This window comes from Brachycentrus maculatus, unplaced genomic scaffold (assembly GCF_059751285.1).
Source record: "Brachycentrus maculatus isolate JH-2025_06_01 unplaced genomic scaffold, ASM5975128v1 h1tg000690l, whole genome shotgun sequence".
Lineage (NCBI taxonomy): Eukaryota > Metazoa > Arthropoda > Insecta > Trichoptera > Brachycentridae > Brachycentrus > Brachycentrus maculatus.
The window spans coordinates 132,470-146,358 of NW_028281422.1; the positions used below are offsets into that span (position 1 = coordinate 132,470).

Sequence of the window (13,889 nt, forward strand, 5' to 3'; positions counted from 1 at the left end):
GTTCTTTATGATTTATATAGAGATGTCAAATATAAAATTGATTTATGTATTAATTGATTGAACACAGATTTTTGAGTCTATCAAGTTGAATTTGATTGCTTAAAAACAAATAAAAATTCTCGTTTGAAAATGCCATAACCAGGCGAAACACTTGTCACAGTATTATTTTTATGTGTTTTTTAACAATAAAATACAACATATTAGACTCAAAAAAATCTGTGTAACAATTAAATAACAATTAATACACAAATTGAAATGGTGTCCTACAAATCAAACGCTAAATCAATACATATAAAATTGACATTCTTCCAAATCAGAATGAAAAATATATTTAAAATAATTTGAATTTTGTACTTCTCACCACCGCGTATCAAAATGCTATGATACATTTATAAAACATTTTTTAAAAGATACTCGTTCGTGCTTTGCGGAGATTTTTAAGGTGTTTTATTGGAAACGTTTTCGTTTTTCGATATTCCATTATTACCACCCTTCACTCTCTTTACACCCCCATTCAACCCTCGCCCAAACACGTTCTGCAGAAACCCTTAATTATTACCAAAGCAAAAACGATTTTCTCACGATATTTTAAAGGTATAAAGGAAAAAAAAACATTCATTCGAAGCAACAAATAAACGAGGTTTTATGAAATTTATTTGTAAAGCTTTAAAAGAAAAATTGCATATTATGTATTGATTGTTTTAGGCTTAACTTAGATGTACAAAAATAATTTAAAAAGTCTTAAAAAGTAATTAGAAAATACCACCAGAACTTTGTCATCATCAGAATAAGTTCTCAATATTGCCATTTTTAACCTTTTCGTTAAACAATTGAATTCTCCTAATTGCAGATTGAGAACATTAACCATACTTTAAAGTATGTTTTATGTATATTTTTGTGATTTGATTCTCATTTTTACATAAACGTCAATTAGAGCAAGCTCATTTATTAAACAGGGTGGCGGAAAATTAATCACTCAAACAGAAGATGTTATTATTTTTGCAAATGGCGTCGTACGTCAATCATATTTGAAATGTGTAAACTGGAGAGCTGCACACAACACACTGCAACACTGGCGGCAGCCACTTGACAGATATCATCTTTTCCAGTTAACATAAAAAATTGTAAAAGTCCAAATAAAGATTATCATTTCTCTTTTTTTTTGTTTAGTAAAAACCTTATAAAAAAAATGGATGATTCATTTTGCGCTACTATGAATCCAAATATTGCAGCTGTCTTCTTTGCAAATTTCAAATATGATTGACATACGGCAACATTTGCATAAATTTTAACTAACATCTTCTCATAGAGTGATTAATTTTGCGCCACCCTATATAATAAATTGATTCATAAATACATCAGAACGTTACAGGGTACATTCCGCATTTCAATCAATATACGAAGGGTGAATATACTCCCATGGATAAAATACGTATTTAATATTTGTAAATAATTTTCCCTCTTCCACATTCATGCATCTCCTCATGCATACCCGCCGATTTTGCTACTGACCTGACCATTTTCAAAATTTTTGAATAATTTATCACGCCAATTTTCTCGGTCTTTCTCTGCTTATACTACCAACCACATTAGCCTCGAAAATTGGTTTTACTATTTTTTCTTCATACACTCGATTCCATAACACAAAAAAAACATATTTACGGTGCATATGGGATCATTAAGTCCCCACTTAGTGCTTACAAGGCCAAAACTGATTTATCCACATATGTATATTTAATGTCACATGACGTTGTCAATATGAAAATATTGTCTTAACTTAGGAACATTATGATACTTTGAAGATATAACAAAGAGTTGATGTAAAACGCTCTCCTTATCATCCATTGTTCACTTTGTGTAATACCACTTTTTAAACACTTATTCTTGACTAAGCGTTCATTAAAGTGGTATTACACAAAGTGAACAAAGCATGATAAGCACAGAATTTTATTACCATACCAAAAAGTTATCAATGCTTTTAATATAAAACATAGATGTAATGTATTTTAAATTAATTTTCAGGTGTTGTGCATAAGCGATCGTACGGAACCGGAAACGTTGACAACAAGTTGTCCGTTGGCAACGTTGTGCAAACAGGGTTGTCCAACCCGTTTAATACGGCCAACGGAACGGTTGTCGTTGCTCAAACTGGAGGGACAGCAACGTTGCCTTGCAACATCAAGAAACACAACACTGCAGTGGTGAGTAGTTATATATATATATATAAAACCCTAATCCGCACCCCAATGGTGCATAGGGCACTGCTTCATATAAACGCAGTGTTATCTCAATTCTTTTACACATGAAGGAAAGGTGATCAGCCCTCCGCCCCAGGTACAAGTCCAGGGTAATATTGAATAAATATTACAGTGTAAAAATCACTTATATTTATTTGACCCCCCCTGGGAATCGAGCCCGGAACCTCCAGAACGGTAGCCGAGCGTGCTGACCATTACACTACGGAGGTGAACAAAAAACAGTAGTTATAGTAATGATAATAATTTTTTTTTATGTAGAATGACGTTGCATATAGAATTTATTGCTTTTGCCAATGTCACGTTAATTAAATAATATAATGAAATTATAAATAACATTTAACTTATTATCAAACTATAAATTGATTCCGTTAAATAAAAAAAAGTAAAAAAAATGTTTTATATATGTTTTTGAGTTCCTGCTCGCTAGGATGAGTTGGATATTTGTAGGGAGGGAAATAAGCGGGGCCAAAGTTTTAAAAATGTTGGCATTTGGTTATTTATTGGGCAAAAAAGAATGTATGGTTATAGTCTTCTTCTTCAGGTTATAAAAAAATACTATATTAAAAATTATTTACAATAATTATAATTTTATCAACATTTTGACCTCTCAACATGTGTAGATGAAAAAAAATATTCAATACATATTATTCTTCATGTTTGTTGATTTATTCGCATTTTCAACCTAACGTTCAAATAACTCTACAATTTTGCTATGACTTATGCAACACCGAATTATCATGGCCCGATTTAGGCTTAGTATAAGTTTTATAGTCTTTAACTACTGGCGAGTGGATTTACTCTTTACGTCTAAAGTATGTTATACCTTCATATAATTCATAAGTGAAAAATCTAGGCAAAAGCACCCCCTATCTCGCTAAAGGCATGATCCCAAACAATTCAACCATCCTAAGTTAGCAATGAAGTTACGAGTACTACGAGTACGGGTAAATGATTTTAGTTCTATGATTTATATACAGAAGAGAGCGAGAAAACCCTTATCCGCACCAAAATGGTGCATAGGGCACTGCGTCATATAAACGCAGTGTTATCTTGATCGTTTTTACATGAAGGAAAGGTGATCAGCCCTCCGCTTCAGGTACCAGACCATGGTAATATGGAATAAATATTACAGTGAGAAAATCACTTATATTTATTTGAACCCCCCAAGGACATGATTTATACATTTATAAATGTATATATATATATAAATATATATATATATATATATATATATATATATATATATATATATATATATATATATATATATATATATACACATATATATATACACACACACACACACACATACATATACTCATGATAATCAGCTTAGGGTAGGTTCGAAAGACTTGTTTGGAAATATTGGCTTTTGTGACGCTTTCCTAGGCTTAACAACTGCAGAGGGTTTGCACAAAACCACTGTATAGGGCCTGTTAACCCCCTGGCGCCATTGACACGGATGGAGTCCGTTTGTGTTCCGCCTAAACGCGACAAAGGTGACCACTTTATTATGGAAAATTATTCCGCCACGTATTTGGAGCACAATGGGTCATTTTTGTTGCCAAGCGAGTTCAGGTGTTGAAAAATTTAACTGTTTTTTTTAGCACACAATAGAAATGATCAAGTATTGATAATATTGTTTGTGTGTTAAAATTATTAACAATCTCCTTATCATTCATCGTTCAATTCAATTCAATTCAATTTATTTAAAATTTAATATATACATTACAAACAAAAATTTAAGGCGTAGACATTAAAATTACAATTTGAAAATTACAATTACAATTTGTGTAATACCACTAACAAACACTACTCAGCGCCCTTAAGGTATATTTTTTTTCTACCTCAAGGTACAAAGAGAATATTCTTTCTTTTCTACCTTGAGATAGATAGTATTATACGAAAATGGGGTAGTATAATTTATCCATATTTATTATTATAGCAACATTTTGAGGGTATCCAAATACTTGTTCACAAATCTAGATTATCTCCAATTGTAGGTGTATTTAATATTATTTTTTGACATCTCTTCAAAGACGAAGAAGAATATGGAGATTCTGCTCAATAAAAAGCCTCTTTTCATCTCACCAATCGATGTCTCTAATGAAGTTCTAGTAATTCAAGAACAAGTTTCGAAATTCGAAATCATATATATATATACGAAATCACATATAGAACTTCCAAAAATTTGAGTAATTCGGTTGTCAATATTGGGTAGGATTAGTGAATGTTACACGTGTGTAAAGTGATCACATAAACCAGCCTATGACGGTCGACAGCACAGTAAATGCCCAGACTTCCAAATTCTTCTTCATATTTGATACTATGTTTATAAATAATATTCATTATTATAACTTCATGACATGAATAAACAACTCATTATTAGGTCAACTGTAGACTACAGTTGACCTGATGATGGAATGATTATCCGTAATCGATAGTCATGAAGCACTGTTTTTATGTGGTGTTTCACAAAATGAACAATGAATTATAAGGAGAGTGTTATATTATCATACCGCAAAGTTAATAATGCTTTTAATATGTAAAATACATATGTTCAAAAAAACACTTCATATTTTGCTTCACATAATAAGAAATATGTATATTTTTTAGCTGGACCAAACATATGTTAAAGGATTTTAATTGTTAAAGCGTTTCTTTGTTTGTTGGGAGGGTAAAAAATAAAAACGATATAATTTATGTCTCACACTTGTGTAAAATTATTTATTTGCTGGGGCAAAGTAATTAACCATCACGAAGGAGCATATTTTTGTGTCGTCCAATAAATTTACGGGGGTGTTGTAAATCTTTCAATTCTAGCAGGAAGCATTAAGTCAAAAACAATGAAACGTTGTGGAATGTAGAACCTTATTAGAAATGAAAGTAGGAAATTCAGTAGCCACCCTTTATCTTTATAAATTCATTTTCGTTTAATAACATAACATAAAAATTAAGTTTAATCCATCGAAAAACCTGTCGTTATAGATCTTAAAAATAGTGGTATTTTTGCATTGATGCAGTGTTATTTTGATCGTTACTTGCATGAAGGCAAGGTGATTACTCCTACTTTTCAGAGATCAGTCCTGGGTAATAATAAATAAATATTACAGTGTAAAAATTACGAATGTTTTCACTCCCCCTTGGAAATCGAACCCGGACCTCCATACGGTAGCTTAGCGTGCCAACCATTTCACTACGGAGGTGGACTAAAAATATATTTTCACTGACGATAAACATCAAATAAAATTTCGATATTATATATTTTTACTATAATAAAATATTCTTTCAGGGTTACTCCCTTAAAATATATATATATATGGACTTATTTTGAAAGAATCTCATACTTGTCCAATTGGAAAAGGCCATACACAAAAAATCAGCTGATGGCATAAAATTGACAGCTAAAATTGATTGAATGACTTGGAAACTAGTTTTTTATTGAAATAGTTATAACTCATTCATTTTGTGTAATACATAATGTGTAAAACACGAAGTGAACGATGAATGAAAAGTAGAACGTTATGTTACCATACCACAAAGTTTATAATGCTTTTTGTTTACAAAATGTGAAATATAAAAAAATACAACAAAAAAAACTTTAAAAAACACCATCTTTATCATTCATCGTCCACTTTGTGTAATATCACTTTAATAAATACTAATTCGTGACTGTCGTTTTCAATGCTTTTAATATACAAAAAATTAAGTATGAAAAAATCTGTTTTTACTAATGGATTTGAAGCTCATATAAAAAGCAGCGAAGTTATAATTGTATGTAATTAAACAGCAACAATGTAGTTTTTTATCCACATTAATTTAATATATAATTTCAACATTAAATATTCATTTACGTATCATTACGTGTAGCGAGTCGTAAAAACTACGTTCAACGTTTGAAATAATGATGTAACGCCATATTTCGTTAAAAACGGGGCAGTCGTTAAAGGAAGTAATGTTTTTACTACGTGTGGATAATTAGTGGACGTAACCATTATGTCCTTTCATGACATCGCACCGTGTTCAGAACATCTATTATCCCTGGTCGAGTATTTTGCCGCTTGTTTTTCCTTATCTCGGATCGATCACCAGTTGTTGTTGAGGGGGAATGGCCGACGTTAATAGGCGCCATATGTGCTCTCCGTAAAACTCAGTTTGCTCAATAAAATCGTTTCTTTATTATATTTAGGCGCTAATGCGATATTGTTTATGGATAATAAACGTAAGTGTTTTATTTGCAAGAGATTTATTAAGTTTCTTGTAACCCTTCTCTCATTTTTTTTTCATTTTGCTATTCGCTGTGGAAATCACTGAAGGGATAATAATACTACACCAAATTTTCAGAAAAAAATTAAGTTTTCTATTAAGATAAAGTGGAATGTAGATGGAAGCTTCCGAAACTAGCTGTAAAAATATAATACTCAAGCGGTAAAAAACTAGAGCTATATTTATAATTGAATCATATTTAACAAAAAGTTAATACCCAAATAATTGATAATACTTCTATGTATATTTGTAACAAAAAAAATCCAAAATTTCACCAAGTAATTTGAACTGGCAACATTGCTCGTAATATTTGTGACGTAATAACATTTTATGGTGAAGTTGTCACCTTGTTTAATGATTGTTTTTATGTTGGCATCACTTTACCGCTTCAGCTGTCTCCCCTAATGATATCCACCATTCACATGACATTAAAAACGTCAAGCAATTTGATTTATTTTTACGTGCTGTTGGCGGAGCTATACAAAAATATTTTTGTTCGCGGTGGGCCTAAATATAAACACGATTCTCAAGGGGCTTTGCGCTCGACCTTTTCCGCGATACAATAATCGTTTTCAATTAAAATTCGAAACGAGTGCTGTAAATCTGTAAAAAAATGTCATATATGGAATCATACAAGTCATATATGGAATCAAGGCTACACTTGTAGAGGCCATTTGTAATAAATTCAAATATAGAAATTATTATTAACCATATCCGCTCCCTAGGTGGAGCATATGGAGTCCACAAACTGTCTCCAGGCTTTTCTGTCGGCTGCCAGCTCCCTTGCATCCTCCCAAGTCAGATCCGCGTCCCGAAGTTCTGACGAGAACTGCCGACGAATTGTCAACAGTGGTCGTCCTGGGCGGCGCGAACCGAATCGAATTTATAGTCGGTGAAAACCAAATGCCGCCTATACAATGCCTGCATTGCTCCTGTTCTCTTATACGGCTGTGAAACATGGCACCTTACAAGGGCCCAGAGCAGCCGTGTACTAAGCTTTGAGAATAGGTGTTTGCGGAGAATCTTAGGCGTGCGGTGGTTTGACTTTATTTTTGAGGAATGAAGAGATAAGGCGTAGGACGCAGCAAATCTTGGTCACAACTGTCGTCAAGAAAAGGCGATTCAGTTGGCTTGGCCATGTACTCCGCATGCCTCGTGAGAGCCTTAATCAAGCTTACCTCTTTTACAAGGCATCAATATAGAAATACATGCCTATAATTTTCAAGGCAAATTGAAGGTTAGTGCGCATTCATCAATAGTTCGGCTATACCTGAATTTATTTTATGTAACAATCTCTTTATCATTCATCGTTCATATTGTACACAAAATATTTAAAAATAAAAAAAACAAACGTTTTCATGTTATTTTACAAGTGTTTTTAAGAGGTATTCCACAAAGTGAACGATGAACGAAGGAAGTGAACGATGATGAAAGGTTTGAACACATCCATCAACAGTTCGGCTATTCTTAAATTGTTTTTACGTAACACTCTCTTTATCATTCATCATTCACTTTATACACAAAGTAGTATAATACTTTACAACATTTTGAGTGTGTCCAAATACTTGTTTACAAATCTGAGTCATCTTCAATTATAGGAGTTATTTTTCATATGATTTTTTGACATCTCATCAAAGATGAAGAAAAATATGGAAGTCTGGGCATTTCAAAAATAATATATATATATATATATATATATATATATATATATATATATATATATATATATATATATATATATATATATATACATATATATATATATATATATATATATATATATATATATATATATATATATATATATATATATATATATATATATATATATATATATATATATATATATATATATATATATATATATATATTTATTTATATATATTTATATATATATATATATATATATATATATATATATATATATATATATATATATATATATATATATATATATATATATATATATATATATATATATATATATATATATATATATATATATATATATATATATATATATATATATATATATATATATATATATATATATATATATATATATATATTTATATATATATATATATATATATATATATATATATATATATATATATATATATATATATATATATATATATATATATATATATATATATATATATATATATATATATACATATATATACATATATATATATATATATATATATATATATATATATATATATATATATATATATATATATATATATATATATATATATATATATATATATATATATATATATATATATATATATATATATATATATATATATATATATATATATATATATATATAAATTTTTTAAAACAAAACTTTTTAAAAACAAATGTTTTTATTTATACTACAAACGTTTTAAGAGGTATTACACGAAGTGAATGACGAATGATAAGGAGAGTGTAACACAAAAACAATTTTAGAATAAAACTGTTGATGGATCCGCAAAAACTTTCAGTTTCGCCAGAAAATTGTAAGCACGTGTTTCTTATATGGAATTATTTTACAAACAACCAATTTACCTACAAATGTTTTTAAGTAGTATTACAGATGTTTTTATGTGGTATTACACAATTTGAATGATGAATGATAAGGAGAGTGTTATATTACCATGCTGCATTGTCAACAATGCGTTTCATTTACAAATATATTTTTAATATATTATTAGATTAAAACCAATATTTTTAGCTTGACCAGTCTGATAATGTCGGTAACGACGAAACCCGGCCGCTGGTCAAATAAAAATAAAGTGGAAAAGCTAAAAATATTGGTTTTAATCTAATAATATATTAAAAATGTAATTCCATCACGAAGTGTCAGTGGATAATATAAATCTATTAAATATATTTTTACTTTGTTTCACAAGAGATAATACGAAAAAGTCATTTTATAACTGAGGTTAGTTTCTAAATAATAAATCACATTCGATTAATAATTCCCAATCTTAATAGCATAATTATAACATTTTTTTAGTATTTACAAGCTAACTAACCATTGCATCTTTTCCTTACTGGGGTAGGCAAGAAGAATAAAACGCCACATCGCACTGTCTTAGCAAACACGCTTCTTCTAAATTCATACATCTTCTTATACGTACCCGCCGATTATTCAGACACTTAGCCTGACCGCTTTTAAGTATTTGAAATACCTGATCATACCAAGTTTTCCTTGTTCTTCCATTGATTCTAATTCCAGATTCGGTGTCCTCACATACTTGCATTACCATTATTTTCTTACTCATTAGATTCACATTCCAAAACCATCTTAAATGCAATATGCAATGTAATGCTTAATGAAATAGACATCAATAATGTTTCTTTTAATACGTATAATAAGAGAAATATTTTTGATGTGTATTTGACTAGTTGATAATGTACATGACAGTTAATTTTTATTTTCAGATTACTTAAGTGAAAACCTCAAACTTGAATATTTTTTTTATTTTTTTTATTATAGTATCATATATTTGTCAAATATTCCGTTGGTTTTCCAATAATTAAAAAAATATATAAAACACCTTGTGGTCAGTTCAGGAGGATAAATGTGAAAGAGTCGAATATGGTTTGCAAGGACAGATTGATTTGGCGTTCTATTATCTCTCCCTATCCTTATGGTGAAGTAGGGTGATGTAAGTTAGATTTTAGCTTCTACATGAACCAAATAGCTATACACTGACTGACCTACGTACATATGTGTCACCTGCTTTCAAAATCCGCCAGATCCATGTAATTTGATTTTACTAAAAATCCTAAATTCTCCGGGTAGCATTTATGTTTCAAAGATTTGTCTATCTTTAGATAAAATATTATGAAATAGAGAATTTTCCCATTTTTTTGGAAAATTTTGTGAGTATTAAAAAAAACACGAGACACAAACCGATAATGACGTCATCTTCATTTTTGACCTATCCCCGATCTCTGATTGGCCGATATGGGTCAGAAGGCAAGTTTCATGAATATAGTGGAATTTGAAATACAACGCAGTTTTTAAATATTTTTTAGCAGGGTTTTCAAGTAAAAGAATATTTTAAACAATAAAACCCACAATCGGCATTCCGGTAGAGTATTTATTTTAAAATTTTATAAAATTGAATCTTGCGATTTTGAAAGTAGGCGACCCATATGTACATATGAAATGAACACAAAATATATATATTTTTTATCCTTTGACATAATCAAATAACTTCCTCTTTAAAAAGTACACAGAAATGTATTTTATTTTATTACTATGTTAAACGGTGTAGTCTCAATTTCATTTCTTATTTCTTATTTTCATCTTTATATAAAAGTGTTTTGAAGTACTCCATTTTATAATAATTACATAACAACTTTGTAACAACGAACCAGTGCCTTCTATATCTATGAAACACAAGCAGCGATATGTAAAAGTTCAATGCGTCGCATAAATTGAAAATTTTTCTCAAAATGTCTTTTGTTTATTAACTATTGTAATGAAGCATGTCACTTCGTTCTTTTGCGGAAATGCATTTTTTTTCAGAAAACCTTTATGTACATTTTCTTGAAACGATATTTAATAAGTTTTCTTATTTAAAAATGATGATATTGTTCCTCTTTTTCCGATACTATTTTTCCACGTTTTTCTTCAGTGACTTTCAATATTTATGGTTTATCTTTTTCTTTGATATTTCAGATCATACTCACTGGGAATTTATCTACGTATCTCAAATTCTTCATTAATCTCCTACATCACATCAAGTATTATCTTTTTTTATCTATCAATACTCATATTTTACAAATGTATGTACGTCTGTATGTAAACACTTCAAACATTAAAGTATTTAAATCGTTTTTTATTACTAGTTGTGTAAAAAATAATCTGGTTAGGTTCTCGTTTACAAAATAAAAGGGTCTCTGAAAATTGAAATCTTTCTCAATCCAAGTAAAGATGGCTCTATTGAACTCACGTATCATCAGATTAATGACATATGCAGGAGTTCCGAAAATTTGAAAAGTATGGTTGTCCATCATGAGTAGAATGGTGAATGTTGCAGGCATGTTAAGTGATTACCAACCAGCCTATGAAAGGTCATTAACCCTGTAAATTTTAAGAATTCTATATTCTTCTTCGTTTATATTGAGATGTCAAAAATATACTACGAATATATGAACATACCATTTTAGATTTTTGTATGTGTCATGATGTTTCAAATGCAACGCAAAGAAAGATGTGTCAGTGGAAGATGCGGGCCATTTGACAAAAACAGCGAGCTTTTTATTCGACACTCGCTTTCAAAATTCATCAGCCATTGAATCCAGATTTCATTTTAATTGGAACTTTATATATGTATGGTACATATTACTAACTTATTATAAAAAATAAACTAACACGATGATTGAAATCAATAAAGCAATACATAATAACAGTAATATCGTCGCATCAACTTTGTAACATAAGTTTTTATATTATTTATTGATTCGGCGTTAACTTTGTGGATTGTGGATGTCGATTTTTTTTTAAAATTAAAAACTTGAATATACCAATTTAATGAGCTTTTTACTTTTCAACCCCCCCTCCCTTCTCAATATTTATTAACCTATATAAACCCCTAAATATATTTTTTGTTCGTCAGGTTTAATTTTTACCAGAAGATGAAAACATCTGTAAGTTTTCGAAACTAGTTGTATGTATAAATAAAACTCATTAAATTGGTATATTCAAGTGTTTAATTGAAGAAAAAAAATCAACATAACTTTTTATAATACCGAAAGTGTTGGTTCCAACCCTAGTGTATAGAAATGAATCATGGAGTTGGCAAAAGAAGAAAAAATAGTATGAATACAGTCGAAACGTAATATCTTAGTGTGGCAAAACGATGTATGATATATGTTTGAATGGAGATATAAGGAAATAATACAAGGCGTAGATAAGGATTAGAGATGAAATTGAGAAAGATGTATAGAAATGGCATGTGAAACGAATGAGTGGTGAATCAGTTTAACAAATCGCTCATTTCTTTCAACAACGTCATATTTCAAACATTGTCAATGTTCAGTTCTGCATGTTTTCAGAATGCCCAGAAAATGTACTATATCCTAGCAAAAGCGGCATATTTTAAACTTAATATTTACCCGCTACAGGGTAGAAAGTGTTGTTTTTGCATTTTAAAGAAAAGGAATTGTTTGATTGTTTTTTTTTAAATAAACTAAATATTTTTCAAATGGAGGAAAAACATTCAGGTTTCCCTTAAAAAGATCTGTTGCACAGTAAGTTTAAAAAGTGGCTTGATATTTATTTTTAATACATTTTATTATATTTTAAAACTTGCTAATATTACATGCTAATATTACTTACATTTTTCTAAAAAAATGTACTAATAAATGAGTTTATTTGCCATCTAGGAGGCATTGGTGGAGCTCATTATTTACTAAAAAAGACTTACTGACTATCCAAAGTTCCCGAAACAATGTTTTATATTCATATTTCAGGGATATTAATACCCTTCATTAAAAACTCCTTTGAAAAGGCCGGATCTCCTCCCCAATAACATTTTTTAGAAGGAAAACTTCGCAAAATAAGACTCCATTAATTTTTAACATCGCACAATGAAACATGTTAATTATAAACATTATGACGAAGTAAAAAGCTTGAACAAAGAGGAACTTTCATTGCTATATTTCACGAATCCCATTCTTGGGGGTAAGGCAAAAAATGAGAGCATCCACTGCCGCCGGCCCCTTCTAGGTGGGCTTAGATTAATTACCCGGTCCTGGAAAAAAGGCTATAAATAACCGGGTTCAGTTAGGTAAAGTGGGAAAAGTTTTTCCAAACTCTGCGGGTCTGTTTTGCTCAAATATTGCAGCGTCCGGGAACATTGTTTTGCCTCCTTTACCGGGCAAAAGCGAAGCGGAGGTGATCAGCAAAACAAGAAAGTAGGCTCCGGTCAAAGGCGATTTCGCGTGAATAGGCTCTGTAACAAATGGGGATAGCCGAAAAAACACAAAAGGATATTCGATTCCATCAGACACGGAAAATTGATAATTAATCTTACGGCTGGAAGAAAGGTAGTGGAAGATTGAGTGCAGACGGATGTGTTGAAAATTCTTTATAAGTATGACTGGGTTACGTATGGAGAAGTTTGAAAAGAGCGTGTAGTTAAGACAGATGTAATTGGAAAGATTAAGGAAGGGTCTCTAAGATGGTTTCCTCATCTGTGTCAAATGAATGTTGTAAGAACGTTTAACCTTGGATAAGCACATGCATGAAAATTTACCTTGATGTTTATTCTTTGTACAAAAATGTGTCGGGTTGTTGTCCCTTAGTTAGTGACGCGGACTCTCGAGTCAGAATTTCTGGGTATTTGA

General features: G+C 30.2%; 1 protein-coding gene across 1 annotated transcript in view; it reads left to right on the forward strand.

Moving 5' to 3' along the window:
- LOC148300602 (uncharacterized) overlaps positions 1-13,889 on the forward strand; it is a 52,633-nt gene that overhangs the window by 5,936 nt on the left and 32,808 nt on the right. The window contains exon 2 of the mRNA XM_088274551.1: positions 2,023-2,201. Coding sequence (XP_088130677.1) covers positions 2,023-2,201 — 179 coding nt within the window. The remainder of the gene's footprint in view (positions 1-2,022; positions 2,202-13,889) is intronic.